General features: G+C 37.7%; 1 protein-coding gene across 3 annotated transcripts in view; it reads right to left on the reverse strand.

Moving 5' to 3' along the window:
- The window catches only part of TRPM2 (transient receptor potential cation channel subfamily M member 2), a 168,724-nt gene that overhangs the window by 112,251 nt on the left and 36,806 nt on the right, over positions 1-19,667 (reverse strand). For all 3 annotated transcript variants that reach the window (XM_075180247.1, XM_075180246.1, XM_075180248.1), the window contains exons 8-13: positions 11,012-11,212; positions 10,129-10,231; positions 9,707-9,828; positions 9,078-9,428; positions 4,003-4,140; positions 3,246-3,375 (exon numbers count right to left, since the gene is read on the reverse strand). In XM_075180247.1, the coding sequence (XP_075036348.1) occupies positions 3,246-3,375; positions 4,003-4,140; positions 9,078-9,428; positions 9,707-9,828; positions 10,129-10,231; positions 11,012-11,212 (1,045 nt within the window). The remainder of the gene's footprint in view (positions 1-3,245; positions 3,376-4,002; positions 4,141-9,077; positions 9,429-9,706; positions 9,829-10,128; positions 10,232-11,011; positions 11,213-19,667) is intronic.

A 19,667-nucleotide genomic window follows, 5' to 3' on the forward strand; every position in this document is an offset into this window, starting at 1 on the left:
GAATAAAGTTAACAAAAGCCAGGGGTGCACTTCACAGGAACTACTCTACTCAACCTTACCCTATAGGGGTTATTCACATTCTCCTCTGGAGCACTGGTCTCTGTCACTGAGCCACACAGTGTACTGTAATGCCAGAAAGACAGTTATGAAGCAATCCTCTTCTTGTCTGATGATCCAAGGCCGCTCGGTCCAAAAGCTCTTTATCAACTTGGTAGGGATCTGTACCCCATTTTCCCTACTGCAGCAGGCTCACTAGGTGACCAAACCCACGAGCAACTCTGGTTTAGCAGAGGTTTCCAGCAGCAAGAAGGGTAGATAGGATTTGTACTGCAGATACATCTTAGTTGCAGGAAATGGTGCAGGAATCACAATGGATTTGAGTTTCTTCCAGGTAACAGGACTGTGATCTGGTCACCCTTTAGATCTGGTTTGGGACAGGACTCTAAACCCAGACTCAGAAAAATCACCAACAACCTAGAACCTCCCTTGCAAGAGCTTTTTAAGCAGCTCAAAATTCCCACTAGTAAAATTACAACCTGCAAGGATATTTTAAGTTTATCCAGGAAGCTATAGATTCCCAAATCCTAAGGGAATGGAGATGGGAGGGGACAGCTCTCATCTTCTCGTGGTTTTCCCTCCTGCTAATTTGGAGCCTAGGGGGTAAATGTATTAAGTAGCAGATTCTGCAAGTTGCCGATATTTGGCGACTTTGCAGAGGGAATTTAAAATGGCAATGGCTTTCAAGGCAAACCTTGCCTTGAAATCCATTGCCATTTTAAATTAGGAAATTCAGAAATGCACTGCTCTACTCAGATCCACATGAACAAAATAATAAAATAAAACCTGAGGCACATGGCAGCCATACTTATTACTTATATAATTGATCTACAAAAATGACATTGAAAATGTCTACAAGCACTATTAAACCTAAAATAGAATTTAACTTATATAAAATATATAGTTGAAAAACATTTATGGTGATTAGTACAAAGAAAATATGCTTACCAATTACAGTTCTTCTCTATTTTCAATAAAGGTAGCTATCACTTTACTTTTTGCCATTAAAGGGAATAATTAGACAGCATGATACATTTATGGGTAAAACATTAAAAACATGGTTGTAATTAAAGGGATCTTACAATCTGTCAAACTAATGTAAAAACAACTATAATTTAATAATTGATATCAACTAAGCATTTTAAATTAGAACAACATCGAAGTATATATAGTGACTGACCTACAGTATTGTAATATTTTCTCTAGACAATATGCATTATTGAAGGACTCATTTAACAATACTGACCTGCAATTAAAATAGAAAAATGCAGTAGATGCAATGATTTCATGACATATATGAAGACATATCAAATAATATACTATTACCTATAGAGTTCCAAAGGATTGTTGAAATGTTCTCAATAACGAGCCCACGAAGATTTACAAGTTTTCTATATACATCAGTTCAAACCTCGCTGCAGTAAAAAATTATGGTTTATACTCTAAGGTCTAGTTTACAGTTGGATACAATTGCATTCCAACCGTAAGCAGAAAAAGACATACACAAAAAAAAAATGTCTACTTATGTATGTTTGTTGAGCCAGATGTATCACAAGATGCATCCAATTAAAAACAGTGTTTGTGCCACATGTATGTCAGGCGCACAAATGTGTACACTTGTGCCTAACAACAAGTATGGAGATGCAGCTTGGCATTGTTTGTAGTAAATGCTAAAGTCCCATTACCCTATTTGTACACTGTATAATAATGTAATAAAGTAATTTACACAACAGTATAGTGTCTTGATTTAATAAGTGAGAGTTTTCTCACTTTCTTAGAAACTGTAATTAAGTACAAACACATCCACATGCCAAGTTTATCCCTTTAAAAATCCAATGGTAGTTTTTTTCTTATAGAAGTCCAAATGAAAATGACCAGTTGCTAAAGTAAATACACAGCTCCGACTTAATATAATATAGTTGCAAAGCTAATGAATTAAGTAATATCAGCTGGTGAGGTCAATACACAATTAGCTACTGGCAACCAGCTAGATAGTGCTGCTGGTGGTCATCAGCATAATCATCATGTATCTTTGCACCAGCTATCTGTTACCCACAAAACATGGGGATGAATCCACATCTAATTAAATCACAAGTGAAATTGCAATTACTGCCCCTGCCTGTTCAACTCTAAATGAAGTCCTAATAATATATAATTTCTTAGGACAGATTTTAATTTGTATCTCACTGAAATTTAAATCCAGTCTAAAGTTGCTATGTTGTAAATATCCTTTCAACCTCTTTTGATCAAGTCCCTTCTGAAGTCCACTATCTGTTGAAACATCTTCCAGTGTATTATATTACCTAGATGTTAATCATATAATGCTATATGCTTAAATATGTGTTTGAAGTGAAACTTGTAATTTCTGAATAAGGTGGATCAGCAAGTTGTTTTGTATTACATGTATGTCAGCGGAATATTGTTTTGTGTATTGCTATGTCTAGAAAACTGATACACAGGTATGCAATTTGCTATCTGGAAATCTGTTATCCAGAAAGTTCAGAAAACCAGCTATTAATAAAAGGCAAGCAATTGCTGCTGTTTGTTCTACACGGAGACATGGTCAACAAAGATTTCCTCCCACAGTCAATGTGATAAGCACAGTCAGAAAATTTAATGAGGAGGAAAATGTAAGTGTTGGAAAAAACATGGGTAATCTTTAAATGTACTGTAGTATATTTTATGCCTGGTGCTCCAAATATATATGGGATCTATAAGCTGGAATGCAGTAATTTGGAGCACCATACCTACAATGGCCTTAGAAATACCATGAAAAGTTCCTGGCATTGCCAAGCTTATTAAATTGTTTAGCAGTGCACCTAATATGAATGTCAAAGGAAATTCTTGCTGATTATGCTTGTGTGTACGATTTTATTATTATTATTATCAAAAAGCAGCATTTACCTTTTTCCTCAATTCTCCTTTTTCCACTGTATGACTAAAAGGTTTCCAGAAAACAAATGCAAGAAGCCAATACTGACATTGCCATCTAAAGGCTTTTATATTTCTTATATGGTATTTGCCTTAAAATAACATAAGAATTATGCTGGTATCTAGATTTATTTTACAGACAGTAAAGACCAACAATTGAAACCATTTAAAATTGCAATATAGATATTCATAATGCATTTTAAAATGTCATCATGGATTCAGATAAAATTAAATATCACTTAAAACCATTCATGTACCAATTGCTTTTTGCTCATAGTCTTCAGCTAAGGTCAACATATCTTCAGATGTGTCCGTGTCTTCCTCTTCTTTGGAGAGCTCTTTTAGAATCTTACTGCAGGCGAGAGCAGCTGCTATGCAGTCACGGCACTAGAGATATTGAAAAAAAGAAGCATTTATAAATAATTAGATTTTTTTCCCCATCAATTTATAAAAAATAATTGTAAATATTATCTAAATTTAATTTTAAAATATAAAAGTAATTATTGAGATATGACTGAGATTTTGTGACATTTTATTAAACCACTTTAAGAGATCTTGAACATTAGGACTTTTTTAAGTTCTTTGAATATTTAAAAGATGTCCCAAAAAGACCTAATTTTTCCAATCCTTCAAACTAGAGGAACTAAAGCAGCCGAAGTTGGCATAGAGACAACCTATCACCTGCATCATATCCACACAATTATCACCAAATATGAAAGTTCAGCCACAATTTATTGCAAACATTAGATTTATGCGCCATAGGTGGGGTCATCTCCCTGCTGTCTAGGTTACACCAATTTGCTTGATAATTTTGAGGCTTTAATGGATCCCTGGGGAGAAACCCCACATTACAGATTCTTGGAGGTATGGGGCACACCATCCAGTGTAAGGTATATCTGATGATGGGCATGCTGTTTAGACACGTATAGTTATATTAGGAACAATTGTGAAACTTCACCATAGCTTTCTTTTTCCCATATTGTATTTTCCATTTAGTAATCAACCTGTTCTTACCTGTGCCCATATGATTTCTGCAAGTTCTTTCCGGTTTTGAACAATGACCCAAATAAGAAGATCCCTGATTGGATCCATTGTACACAATGATTTTTTTTGAGATCTTTTGTGAAAAGAACGGAGTGTGACTCTTTGTACCTACATAAACATTGTAAAGTAAAAAAACACAACATATTTTTATAATGATGTAAAAAAAAAAAAACACGGCCTATAATGTACAGTATGTAACAAATGCTTTGCAGGATCTCTTAACTTTGGGTAATACAACTTTGGATAATACAAATAAAACAACATGCACCAGCTATGTTAAAAGAAAACTAAGAAATGGCAGGCAAGGTATCTGGTAATACACTCCCAACACAAGATAGGTATTCCTAGAAAACTAGATTTTCCTTTTACTCTGCATTATAAAACTGTCAAATGAAGACACATTAATCATTAATAATTTTGAAACAGAATATTGAGACATCTAAGGAACAGAAAGTAGTTTGCTTAGTCTGCAATTGCCAGTCCTTGCTTTGCATTGCGTGCATAATATAGGTCCAGCATGTCTCCATAAATGGGCTGGCCATAGAATACTAGTACACATGAGAGCTGGTCTTGCAAATTATCTAAATTGAACATCTTTATTCCATCTTTGTTTAATTAACATATGGGGTAAATTTAGGAAGGTTTTTTTTTTCTGTCACTTTGAAAATTGCCACAAATTGCTGGCGATTTAGGCATAGTAAAGCTGGGTGAAAAACATCCATTTTTACCATCTGCACTATCTTCACGCAAGGCTACAGCATTGGGTCTGGTCCTCTGGGAGAGGCAAAAACAAGCCAGAAGACGTCCAGCCCAAAACTGAATAACACAGAGCTCTTCCTGGTATCCCTTTTCATTATCAGGTTAAAAATGTTCAAATATATTACCTGCACTTTCAGTTCCACAAGTAAGAACACAACAAGAGTTGCACCCCTTGGTAAATAAAAAAAAAGTTCACCCAGCAGATACAGAAACAATATCTAGTGCCCTCATTATATAAATAATATCTGATGCCCGAGATGGTGTTGTGTGTGTGGGCTCACAGCTAAGTATCTTGAGACTAAAATTATCTTTAGTGTGAAGGAAAACATCTCAATCTCTGGATCTGCAATAAAGAACTCCTCCAAGGCAATGTTTCCCAAGTAGAATAAATGGACAGCTGATCAATATACAATTCAACTTAATGAATAACAGCAATTTATTAATTATCTCACCAGAGAGAGTAAGAGGGTGTTATCTTTAAATGTCCCAATGTAAGAATACTTCTTTCTACAAACTAAGCCTGATTCATTAAGGAAAGTTCAGTAAAAAAATTGAGTAAGTAGTCTCCTGGACAAAACCATGTTACAATGCAAGGGGTGCAAATTAGTTTTCTATTTTGCACCCAAGTTAAATACGTATCTTTTTTCATGTAGAATGTAGTAGGGAACTTGTCAGTACCTATAGCACTGACATCCCCGTAAGGATTTGATAATTACCTGCCAGCGTCTAGCATGGCTTTAATCATTTGACCTGCTATCAGCAATATGAACTCAAGATTAACATTAGCCAATCCCGTTTAGTTTAATACTATTTTAGTAGCTGTACTATATCTAATCCCAAAGTTATTTGCCACATACTACTGGAAAATTGAAACATAGTAGGCATTATATGACAACATAAGTAGCACTGAGTGGACACATATCCCCAGGCTCTTGTGATTTTTAAAAATAACTTGATAAGGGTAAAGATTGTGCGCTCACCTCCTGATGGTTGAAGGAGCTGCAAACAGAACCAGGGATCCCTCCCTAGTAGTACAATAGGAAAACAAAGATTCCTGTGCGCTCACTGACTAGATGTTTCAGTACTAATATATAATATAAAATACCTGATGCAGGTCACATAATACCCTCAGCTAAAAAGGACAAAGCTAAATCAATACATCTTTGCAGCCAGGATTATATGTTAATCAGAAAGTGATCACCTACGACAATTGTAAAAGTAGGCTCCTCTACTGAGACATCATATACCTGCAACCAACGTCACTGGTATCACCTTTATCAAAACGTGAACATCTAATCTATTATCTGAACATTTATCTATTGGGATTCTGAAACCACAAACAGTGTGATCTCTAGATGATTTATATTGACCATTGGTTGTGAATTAATCTTAGCCATTGGGCGTTTTAGCCTATTACAATTTATACATGTGCAGATTTATATTCATATGTTTTAGCTTTGTCTTATTATCCTAAATTGCATTTATCCAATTTTTAGCTTCCTTTGTATCGGGATTAAATAAATGAATATTTTTTATGCCATTTAGCTTTGTACTTTTTAGCGGAGGGTATTATGTGACCTGCATCAGGTATATTATATTATATATTAGTACTGAAACATTTAGTCAGTGAGCGCACAGGAATCTTTGTTTAAAAATAACTTGAGAACTTAGATGGGGACCAGGACGATAATATAACACATTTAAGGGATATATACCCGGTAAGTGAGATACATAAATTAATCTGTCCTGTAAACAAAGAGATAGTTTATCTCACTAGATAATTAATATAATTCCATAGGATATGTGATAACTTTATCATTTTTTGAGACGATTAGGGACATCCAGTTATTTTAAATACACATTTATTCATCACTTATACACTTGTTTGTTATATTTTGCTGAGATTTTAATTTCATGTCTTTTAATTATTAATAATAAAGGTTAAGTATTATAATTTTAAATCAATTACCACTACAATTCAATTAATTATTTACTTTCAAGTGAGTAGTGCATTTTGTCCCAACAACCTTCTTTTTTCTTCTCTCAATAATCAATTTCTACAATTTTTTTATTTGAGATCTGCAAGGAGGCTTGGGTTGCCTTCTCCTGAGGTCACTCAAGCAGCACTGCAGTTGCAATATAGTGCACCTGCAATCATACCTAAATCATGGTACCACCTTTGCTCTCAGGCCAAGTATGGGTGTAGACACATTTATTTATTTTTTATTTCGTTTTGGTATTGTTTGGCATAACATCTTCTTGAACAATATGTCTTCTGATGATGAGATGGCATGGTACAACCAATCTTCCTCCACCAAGCTTCAGCAGCAAAATTTTGCCCAATGCGAGGTGCGAGGTGGAAATTCTTGTGCAGCCGATGGTGGACAGGCTGCAGAATACAAACTGGCTGCTATCCTCCCAAGTGAAGCACTACATTTGGAAGGACATCACAGAGCAAGTCAATGCAGTTGCTCAGATTCGCAGATCTGTAACTGAGGTCAAGAAATTGTAAGCAAATACACATTTATTTTAAATTTTATTGTGTTCTGAATATATTACTAAAATTTCCACCTTCTTTCAATATTGTCAAAATACAAAACTGTTTCCCATGCAAGGCATGGCAAAACCAAAATATTTTATAATTAAAGCAATTTAAATATAGAAGCCTACATTGCGACCTGTATTAAGTCTAAACAAATTGACTATGGCTGTGTTTGTGATTATTGTGTGAGTTTTAGGCCCCATAAAATACTACATTTATATGGGTTGGGTACGTGTTAATGGGGACGAGAACCCCGACATGCTTCACACCTACATGAAAATTCCGATTGCATGAAAAAACGAAGGCAATCTAAACACTTAAACACTTTAAACATTTAGCCTGCAGGGAAGACATTGCCACTTTAAATTAACATTAATGTACGGCGCACTGACGTCAAAGTGAAGTGCAGGACAGCTGCCTAATCGGAATGACTGGCTGTCTGCTTCCGCTGCCGTCGGAAAGCTGGATCTTCTGTTTTGAGGTAAGTCTGTTTAGATTGCCTTCATTTTTTCCTGCAATTTTCGTGTAGGTGTGAAGCGTGTCAGGGTTCTCATCCCTGTTAACACCATTACCACTGATTTATATCTAATAATGAATGTAGCATTATTTTAAACTTGTTTATACTAGTAAATTGCAACTTTCTTATCTTTAAACAATTCACACAGGTGGCAAGACTTTAAGCATCGCCTTCAGACAAATTGAGAGAGCACCACAGACATGACAAGTCCCATGGCATTATAAGACCTCAGTCCTCTGGCGTTCATGACATTGGACTGTATAGATGACTTAGATGACATTGGTTCAAGGTGTGGTACGCACTGATACCTGTGAGAGCTCTCCCCTAACTGCACAACAATCCGCCCACAGGCAACTTTCATATCACAATACATGCATCAACTATTCAAATGACTGTAATGTCGTAACTGAAGGAATCTAAACACCTCCACCAACAATGTAAATATGTCCATGCCTTCTAAATGAATCTCCACTTGCCTTATTACAAATGAGACCACCAAGGGCTAGCTCCCTTGACTGCAACCTTGTCAGCCTATTGCATATTCTGGTCATGCATTCAAGATTACTATACATGCATGGGGGAAAAAAAAGGCACATGTGAAATGTTTTAAAATCATGTGGTTACAAAACAAATAGTTTTATGAGCGACTTGGCACTAGTAAAGCTCACATTTTCAAAACCACATATAAAATTGGCTAAAAAGTGTGGTTTTCCAAAGCCGCACTTTAATAAATCTCATCCATGCTGTTTTTTTTAACTAATTTGTAGTGATAACCTGCATATAGGCTGGACTTGTTATTGTGGTTTACTATCTCAATCTTCATATTTGTGTGTTTATTGAGTAAATGACTTATTAAACAGGTAATATAGTAATATGCATAATAAGTAGCTATTATTGAATATCTACTGCAAAATTTAATATGATATTTTTTTACTTATATATAATATAACTTTTATTTCTCATATTATCTGTATTAGCACTGTACACCTATATCCCAAAGAATGCTTTACCAGCAGGGTCTACGGATAATATCTATGTCTAGAGTGACATATTTACTTCTATCATAATTGTTTGTTGTAAAAGGTTCCTAATAATAGATTCTCTTAGCATAGTTTAGCACCTCTAAAAACTTTGCTATATTGTGTGTTTTTGTAAGGTAAAAACTTAAGGACTTACCTTACGGGATATAAAAATAAATGAATATGAAAAAAAGAAATAATCACCTACATTTATTTTGATGTGTGGCACTGCAACAGATATTTGAGGTCGTTCTGTACTTTTGGGCTTCGGATAAAGTGGCTTTGTGAAATCACCCAAGAGTTCTCTCAGAACTTGTGACACGTGGTGTAGACGAAGTTTTGATGTCTTTGGGAATTCTAATCGAGATCTTTCATCCTCAAACACTTTTGCAAGTTTGCTATGAAACAAGCAAGATTGGTCTGTATTGTTGTAAAGATTTATTATAGTTTCTACAGTGGCATATTCTTCCAGACGGACACCATGTTCAAGAAATAGTTTTACGAAAGCAGGTTTATTGCCAATCAATGCTGCTGTCATGACTGGATGAAGATCTGAGGGCTGATAAGCACAAAACCCAGTTAATAAATTAAAAAGCAAAACACACAAAGCTGGTAAAGAAAAAGTAAATAGACTGCTGACAAGTATAATATGCTTTTTTTCTTTCAGTTCCTTTAAAGTAGTCAATTAAAAAAAAAAGAAATATCACAAAAGCAAAAAAAGTGTAAGGATATTTGTCCTTAATAATAAAAAAAAAAAAATTTGTTCTCTTCAAGAGTAAAGAACAACCTTTTAGTTATCTTATGGAATAACCGATTTCAATAAAATATTTTACACACCTTCCATTGATGATCATCTGTAAAAATCTCACTTCTCGCAATGTCAACCCTGTTCCATGCCACTGCTAACTTTAATTGGTGATCCCAATTCTCACGTCCTTGTTGGTCATGTCTTAGTGAAGCTGCAGAAAATAGATTAGCAATTTTGAAATTAAAGTTTATGAAACTTAAGAATGAGCAACTTGCAACATTTTTAAAATAACACAATCACTGAGAATGACTTGCATATTTTTAGCTATGTCTACAAATTTATGCTGACAATATTAGTTTATAATACAGGGACTTTTTGAATCATAACTTATTAATATACCATGAAACTATGTATCTACATTTAAATGCCATAAAGTTAAAAAAACAACTAAAAATTGAGTAAAATTATGTAGTATTCGCATATATACAGCTATTTACAGTTACTTGATTACCTTTAAGCAAAGCTTGAAGAATAGCTACATCAATGTCATGCTGGTCATCCTTGTCCTCTTGGAAGATGGTCAGTAACTGACTGTGCCTCATGATGTCTTGTATCTGGCAGCACAAATAAGATGTCAGAAGGACAAGGGAAAATACCTAATAACCAATTTTACATTTTTTTTTTATTATGATTTGTCTTCAATGATCTTAACCTTTTGCTTTTATTTCTACATGCCATTTAAATCTATTTTATTTAAGTAAATATATTATAATGAAAGGGGTTGGGTACGAATTAACGATCATTGTAATAGTGACACTTAGTTTAACGATGAAAAAAGCTGACTGACCTCAATAATGACAACCGAAACATCCGACAGTGTTCTGCAAAATCCAGAGAACAAGTAATGATGGCACAGACTTTTTACGTCATTTAAAATGTTGACTGCCATATTAATTGCTTTAAAGCGGCAATGGAGGCTCCCGAACCCTAACCCTAACCTGATCCCTAACCCTAACCCTAACCCTAACTGTAAACCTACCACCGTAACACTCCTACTCAGATGACAGGCGGCATTGCTGCTTTAAAAGTGGTGGTCGCCATTTTTAATAACGTAAAAAGTCTGTGCTGTTTTTGGGATTTTGCAGAACCCTGTTGGATGTTTCAGTTGTCATTATTGAGGCCAGTCAGCTTTTTTTTAATGTTGCAAAATTCACCTTCAAACATTTTTCATCGTTAAAGTAAGTGTCACTCTTACAATAATCGTTAATATGACTACATCTGAATGAAAGTGGAATTCAACTGCAGGCTAACTAATCGTTAAAATAAAATCATAAAATATTTTGCATAAAGTATAAATTTATTTAAAGTGTAATAGTATATGTTTATTATTGTACCTTTTTGGTCCACTCAACAGTCTGGTGTTCTGTAAAAGTGTCAAATGTATCACGGAAAAGAGTGCGCAGTTTTTCCTGGACAAAAGATATTGTGATTTTTGATATGGGAAGTTGTGCAACCTGGGCAATGACATCAGCCACTCTGCCTGATCCTTCCACAATGACACAAGGAGTATTGTTGCTGACTGCATTGTAGATCGTCTGGTCAGAGCAAAGAGGACATTACATTATAACACCGTGGAATAATTTGGGGAGGAAAAGCTGTGATAAAAACATGTGCATTAAAAATATTAGTAAACAAAAGTAGAAACAAATGCAAATTCCTGAAAAAAGTGAAAATTCAGTTTAAATATAGAAACATAGAATTTGAGGTCAGATAAGAACCGCTTGGCCCATCTAGTCTGTCCAATTGTTTAACCTATGGTAACCTATTTAATCATTTATCTTTGTAAGAAAATCTTAAGTCTATCCCAACCATGTTTAAAGTGCTCTATTGTATTAGCCTCTATCCCATCTGATAGAAGGCTATTCCACTTATCCACTACCCTTTCTGTGGAGTAGTTTTTCCTCAACTTTCCTCTGAACCTAATTCCTTCTAGTTTCAGTGTCCACGTGTTCTAATATTTCTCTTCCTTTGAAGAATGTTTCCTTCATGTACCTTGCTATATTTGAAAGTTTCTATGATGTCCCCCTGTTTCCTCCTCTGCTCCAAATGATACATATTAAGATATTTTAGTCTTTCCCAGGTAGGTTTTGTGCTGTAGGCCATGCAACATTTTAGATGCTCTCCTTTGCACAGTTTCTCATATATTTATATCCTTCTGGAGATATGGCCTCCAGAATTTAACACAGTATTCTAGATGAGGCCGTACCAATGACCTATACAGTGGCATTATTACTTCTTTCTTTCTGCTACTGATTCCTCTCCCTATGCAACCAAGCATCTGACTTGCCTTCCTCATTGCTTTGTTACATTGCTTTCCTGCCTTTAGGTAACCTGAAATAGTGACATATAGACCCCTTTCCTTCTCAGTAGTTTCCATTATATTGCCATTAATAGTTTGGGTGGTTACACATTAATCCAAAATAGGATTTACTTGGTTTCCAGAATTCCACCCAATCCAGACGTTCCCCTGACTTCAACGGGCTGGTTCATCTCGCTCGCTCCTACAAAGCTGGATTTTTCCATACGGCTAGCATGTTGTTGGTAGACAATACACAACACACAAAACATATGACCTGCAGGAGCGATGCTAGCATCACTAAACTGGCAGATATCAAGGAACCGTCAGTTGGAATGTCAGACTTCAGGTAAGAAATAAATTTGATTACTAATTAACTTATTGAGTGTAACCAAAAGCTAAAATTTCAGTTTTGAATGTAATTATTATTATAAATTCCATGCACATTATGTTTTAATAACATGTTACAGGTCAACAGCATATGCATATAGATATAGATATAAATATACACCGATCAGCCACAACATTAATACCACGTGTCCAATATTGTGTAGTTCCCTCTCGTGACAGCAGAACAGCTCTGATCTGTTGAGGCATGGACTCCAAAAGACCTCTGAATGTGTCAAGTGGTATTTGGCACCAAGACATTAGCAGCAGATCCTTTAAGGTCTGTAAGTTACGAGGTGGGGCCTTCATGGCTCGGACTTCTTTCTCTAGCACATCCCACAGATACACAATCATATTAAGATCTGGGGAATTTGGAGGCCAAGTCAACACCTTGAACTCATTGTCATGTTCCTCAAACATTCCTGAACACTTTATGCAGCGTGACAGGGTGTATTATCTAGAGGAAAGAGGCCACTGCCATCAGGGATTACCATTACCACAAAGGGATATACTTGGTCTGCAACAATGTTTAGGTAGGTGTAAGTGCCAAAGTAACATCCACATGAATGCCAAGACCCATGGTTTCACAGTAGAACATTGCCAGAGCATCACGCTGCCTCCGCTGACTCCCGTAATGCATCCTAGTGCCATCTCTTCTCCAGGAAAATGACGCACACAGCCATCCACATCATTTAAAAGAAAATATGATTTTTCAGACAAGTCCATGGGTGCACTTCAGCCAGACGGGTGCATTTCAGCCAGATAAATCACACAAGTCCAGTGCTTCAGGTTCAATAGCCTCAGCTAATTTTATTCACTAGCTTGCAAACAAAACAAAACATACACAAAATCCTTGCCATCTGGCTACTAACTAATATAGAGATATTCCCTCTCTAGAGGAAGGGGCCTAGTATCCCTCACTTAAACCAAATAATGGAATTTACAGATCAAAACTGCAGTCTCTCTCAGGAGTCATCTGATCTTCTCCCCAGACAGTGAGATTCACTGAACTGCCTAGCAGCCTTTTATCAGCACCATGCAGGTGCTATTCCTGATTAGTCTGCTGTGATACTGGCAGACCAGAAGACTTGGACTGGGCCTTATGTATAGAGCCCACCCTTCTCTCTCTCAGGGACCCTTACTATGTTTTCCTACTGCTGAGAAACACTTTGAGAAGCTTTTCCTCAATCTCCCCAGCTCCCCATCCCAGCCAAAGTCTTAGGACTAGACAGAAGGGGAAGACTTAGGCTTGAGTTGGTCAACCTAACAAATGTTGCAATATGTGGAACTGACATTCCCTGTTTTTAATATAAAAAAGTAGTTAGAACAGCATTAATTGTGTATTTGGTGCGTGCAAAGCATCCATGTTTTAGGTTTATACAATGTTGGGCAACATTGTCAATATTTCATAAAACTATTAAACCCCATTAAACAAAATCCCTTTAAATTAAAACACTACAGTGCTTAAAATATATTAAACAGCGAGTGATAAAGTGATAAAGCGAGAGGGTTTGTAAATGTTAAGAGGATTTCATCCACGTACAAGGAAAGCTTAGATTCTCCAGGGCCAGCTCCTATGTCTGTGAAATTGTGGCTATTGCAGATCCTAGATGCCAGTGGCTGCATCCAGAGAGCAAAAAGGAGAGTAGACAATGGGCAGAATTGTCTGGTGCCATTCTCAATAAGGAAAGGAACCGAGGTAGGACGGCAACGAAAGGGTTTTGGTACAATGCAGCAATTTCGCATAAGAATTGACCTTGAAAGGTCGTTTCTTTGAAAGTACCTCTCATAAAGGGCCAGGATACCCTATCAACAGCCTTTTCGGAATCTAGAGATACCACCAGAGCAGAGGTAGAATGTTTGCTAGCTGTATAAATCAAGTCTATCACCCGCTACGTGTTATCTGCAGCCTGGCGGCCTGGGATAAAGCCCATTTGATCGGCATGGACCAATGTGGGGATCAGAGGGGCTCTTACGCAGAGGTCACGGGAGACATGTAAGCGTGCCCTGATTTAATTTAAGACCAGTAAAGTGTCAATTTTATGGCATGTGCACAAAAGCATTAGTTTCTGGATACCATTATGTGGTCGCTTTCTCTGTGACTCTAAATATTCTCTGTTATAAAAACACAACATAAAAACCATGTGGGTTCTTCATCAGGGGCTGGCTGGCAAATTTAACCCTGACAGGGTGAGACTCAGCACAGCAGCCTAATAGGGGACTGGCCCAGGAATCATATGTCCCCTAGCTTAGATGTACTCCTAGCAGTCTTATCATAAACCAGTAGAACCAGATGGAGGTCTTCACCTATAGCAGCCACCTTTCCTGTAGAGCTCGTTATGCAGGTACTTGGATGCCTCCAGGGCTTATACTCAAAGTAGTACAGGCTTATGAATGTACCGCAGTACACAGTAGAGGGGCGAAGAATCAGGCGTGATCAGAAACAGGCCGAGGTCTTAGGTCCGAAGCTGGTACCGTAGTCAGGCAAGGTGTCAGGGCTGGCAGCAAACAAGGAGGATCCAGAAACAAAGCAAAGTTCAGGGCAACAGGCAAGAATCAATTCCAATAAACAGGGCCAAGGGTCATACACGAGAAATCCAACAGTAAAACAGGTTCAAAGCACAGGAGCAGGCTAGCACTCAGAAACTGACACCTATAACCAGCAGGGAGGCTAAGCCCTCCCTGCCTTATATACAGAGACTGGCCAATAGGAACAAGGATGCCTCAGGGGCTGGTAACTAATGAGTAATTCTATAAGTTGTGCACGCGCCTGGCTGCCCTTAATGCCGGGTCGCGGCACTACAAGTTACAAGTGTGCCCTACAAGTGTGTATGTAACATATATATGTATATATATATATATATATATATATATATATATATATACACACACACATATATACACACACACACATATATATATATAGTAACAAAGGGAGACATTTAGTTGACAATATGCAGAGAAAGCATGCACGCAGAGTAAAACATTTGTGCAGTAATGCACCTAGATTGATGATAAACCAGGTAAAGACTTGTGTGACAAACAATAGTTTAAAGTTTAGTTAACTTACATGATTTGAAATGTTCCTCCTCCCAGCAAAAAGACAAGGTGTGTCTGTGTCAGTGCAAACAGAACCATTGATAGGAGTTTCCTCTTAAAGGTAAGGTGGGTGTGTCATCTGCCTATCTGCCTATCAAGCTAGGGCTGTGGGAGGAGTGTCATGTATAAAATCTTGCTTGTTTCATTGTTCAGAGAGACCAACGGGAAGCTGGCTGGTCTTTAGAGAGTTGTTTTTTGTCTAGCTAGCGTTTAGGGTCTCCAGAATCGGAGTGAAATTCGTATGGTGTGTGCTTCAGCAGTAGTGGGCTACACTAGGAATAAAATCAGTATACTATACCACTTCTATACACAGTAACACCATCACCAAATGTTTCTTCCACACACTAACAATGCTGAATATGGTGCAAACCACATCCCATCTCAATCACACCCTACTAACACACTCCACCACATGCAATTACCATGCACTCCACTATACCTACATGATACTGTCATATACAGCACCCCATACTACTACATATACTCTAAATATAACAGAATGATTAGACAACCAGCCTTTCCCTATCATGTTGATTTTCCTTCCTGAAACATACAGAGAAGAAGTTACTTAGCTGTAGCTGTAGAGAGGTGTAAAGGCAACAGGTGAGGTATTACAGAACAACCCACTAACACAGGATTTATGACTCGACTCCTTCTTCTAGCAGCAGCCCCAGGAGCAGACAGGAAACTCCATACTGATTTCACTTCGATCATCAGCAGCAGCAGCTATTTATATAGCGTCACTAATTCCGCAGCGCTGTACAGAGAACTCACTTGCATCAGTCCCTGCCCCATTGGAGCTTACAGTCTAAATTCCATAACATAAACACACACACACACACACACACACACACACACACACACACACATACATAAACAGAGACTAGGGTCAATTGTTGATAGCAGCCAAATAACCTACTAGTATGTTTTTGGAGTGTGGGAGGAAACCGGAGGAAACCTACGCAAACACAGTTTGTATGTGTAAACTCCACACAGATAAGGCCATGGTCAGGAATTGAACTCATGACCCCAGTGCTGTGAGGTAGAAGTGTTAATCTATTTTGTCAGGAAACGGCTCCTGATCCCCTTTATCCGTTACAAACCGCCCTCTGCGCACTTGTGACTTGAAAGCTTACTGTACGGGAACACACAGGATTCCAACTCAAATCTCACACTCACCTCTCTCTAAAGCTACAGATTTCGCTGGTCCCTTTTCCCAACACAGACGCATGCTTCACACCTCTCAGTAACTGCCACCAGCTACGTATAAGGCCCGTAGCAAACCTATGACTTAATCACCCAATTGTGCACACTATGTACCCTGATAGCTAAATAGTTAAACCTTCACACACTGGTTTCTAAAGAGTTAATCCAGTCAAGCAATCTGTCTCTTCTAAACAGGCAATTAATTTCTTTAGAGCAATAAGGACAGAACTATTAAATTTTAGATTTAATAAACAAAAATTACAATGCTTACAGAGAATAAAAAAACAGATAAAGATTTGACATACAAGTAAAAAAATTGCAAACAGTTATAAAAACAAATGGGATGGAATTACAGAGCATCACTTACATATAATAATCTGTATGCCTGGGGCAGGCAGAATAGATGGACAGTCCTTCAATTAGATTGATCTCCAAGAAGCTGACAGTTTGTCACTTCAAAACACATGTTTTTAAGCAAAATGATATGGGATGGTCTTCACAGGGGCAGTGTTTAATGCTAATAGGAGGTTGTGCCACTTTTTCAATCACCATTTGCATGTTGCCTGATTTACTAATCAATTCTACTATGTGATATAACTTTTTTGTAGCGCGTCACATCAATCCAATTTTATCATTAATAAATCCCCTATGACTCTGTCCATCTTTTGATATCAAGCACCCCTAAATACAGTGTATTCGCAGAGCTTACACTCATTTCCTTCATTTCTCTGTGAGGCAGAATTCTTAATTCAACATATGAGCTGCCCTTCTTCATGCTATTGAGGAATATGTGATTCATCACTACTTTTATTGATTTTAAGTGCCATATTTTAAAACTGAATTATTTTTGTCTATATTACATATAGCCTACGTCAGCACATGGCCTTTTTGAGCCAGACCACATGCTGAGCGGTACCTAAACGTCTATTCAGGTGTCACAACCAGGCTATATCTCACCCCGGGAGCTCTTTGAAGCTGCCCCAGGTGACACTCCTATCTTCTCACTCTGGAATGTGCAAAGCCATCAAATACATTTACATCAGACTCTCTCTCTTCACACTTTACACTTTAACTAACCTTATGAATGGATTAATTTGATATAACATATTTACACTGTAGTTATGATTTATCGCTTATAAATAACTGCAAGCTCTCTATGTTCACGACACTGGGGCAGGCAGGAGAGATGGACAGACCTTCAATTAGACTGATCTCCAAGAGCAGATGTGGGCGGAGCTATGGCAGAGTCACAGACGGACCTGGTTCAACAGCAGCTGTTCCCCATTCAGATGCACGGACAGCAGTGAAACAGTTTGACTTTTACAGGAGCTGGGGAAGCTGGCCACTCTAGGTGAAGTTTTAGGGCAACAGCAAACCCCCCCCCCTAAGTGCACGCCTGGGTCAGGAACTTGATTTGATAAACCGACTGACCCAGTTGCATTTTTAGCCATGGCTGTTGCACAGCTATGTGCAAGGATATCTCTTAGGAATCTTGGATTGCATTAGGGGACTAATAAAAAATTGTATGCTGGACTACATACTAATTGACGAGAAAGGTGTTGACAGGGAAGATTGCATGAGGTTTCTATCCAATCGGCTGCTATCTGATGCTGGGCTACTTGTTACTGTACACAATTTTCCACCATTTGAAAGACTAGTTTGCAAAGGAAATAAAGAAGGTGCCTAGATGATTCACATCTCTAAATCTACTTATTGTGGCGTCACAAAGGCAACAGATGCCTTGACAAATCTATTTGTCTTTTGAGGTGTGCTGCTCACAGTCATAAAGCAACAGCACTCTGTTTTTCTCCACTAATTAGTTCAGATGTCACACTCACTGATACTGCCCCTCACAGAATTGCTTTCAGCATGAAACATATTAGTTTATAAGCAAGAAATATATTTCTGTTTTGGGGTGTGCTATTCACAGTCATACAGCATTAGAGATGCTCACTGACCCGCGTGAAGTGACTTTGGTTTTGGCAAAACCACTCCAATAAATACACCTGTGAATGAAGCATACATATAGGCAAATTCTTTTCTAAATAATAGAGATTGATAAACAGAAGCATGTAACCATATATTTTCACATAATATGCACATTGTCTAACTGTATGTAATCCTGTGTATAATAAAATGGTATAGCACAATCATATATAATAAATACAATTGTGTTGACTAAGGCTAGGTACACACAGACCCGATGATAGCACGAAAAACCTACAATCAGCCGACATCGAACCATTTGGTCAAATATCGTGTGAGTGTGTATAGTGACACGATGATCTATAGTCGTCCCAAAGTGCCGATCATCGTTTCATTTGGTTGGTCGTACTGCTTAATATTTTCCGACCAACCACCGACCGATCATGTAGTGTGTATGCACTCATGCTCGCGATCTCCATAGAGTTTAGAGGGTTGTGTTCTTTTCAGCGGATGCTAGCCATGAATGTCCTGGTGAATAAATGTAGAGAGTGCTGTAGAAGGAATAATTCATTTGTTCATTCTGAGAGAGAATGTTTCATTTCAGAGTCACAGAAACTAATTAAATTCGTTGCGACGTGTGGATAGCTATAATACGGCGTGTGAGGACACCGGGGTTATTACCAAAGCTCTCTAGATACCCGGTCCTCTAGGTTCACAGGTCACACAGGTAAGGAGACAGGAAAGAAATAATAATCCCTTTTATTAAACAAAGTGCACACACTTAGTAAAATACAACAGTGCTCCCCAAGGAGAAACTTGTTCCCCCCGCCAAATATATCAAGTGTCAGAAAATCACCAGTGCAAGTAAAACTCCCCAACAAAATCCCCAGCAGGTTACCTCCAAGCACAGAGTCCTAGCAGGCCCAAACTCCTGGTAATAAAATCCACAGCTGACAATCCAAGTGGGCCAGGGTTTCTGATCCTTAAGGTGGGTCTGTGTATCTTGCTGATCCCAGCCGCTCGGCCAACTCTCCACCAGCTTGGTGGGACCCTGGGTATCAGTCTCCCTACGGATG

The sequence above is a fragment of the Mixophyes fleayi genome, chromosome 7, assembly GCF_038048845.1.
Source record: "Mixophyes fleayi isolate aMixFle1 chromosome 7, aMixFle1.hap1, whole genome shotgun sequence".
NCBI lineage: Eukaryota > Metazoa > Chordata > Amphibia > Anura > Limnodynastidae > Mixophyes > Mixophyes fleayi.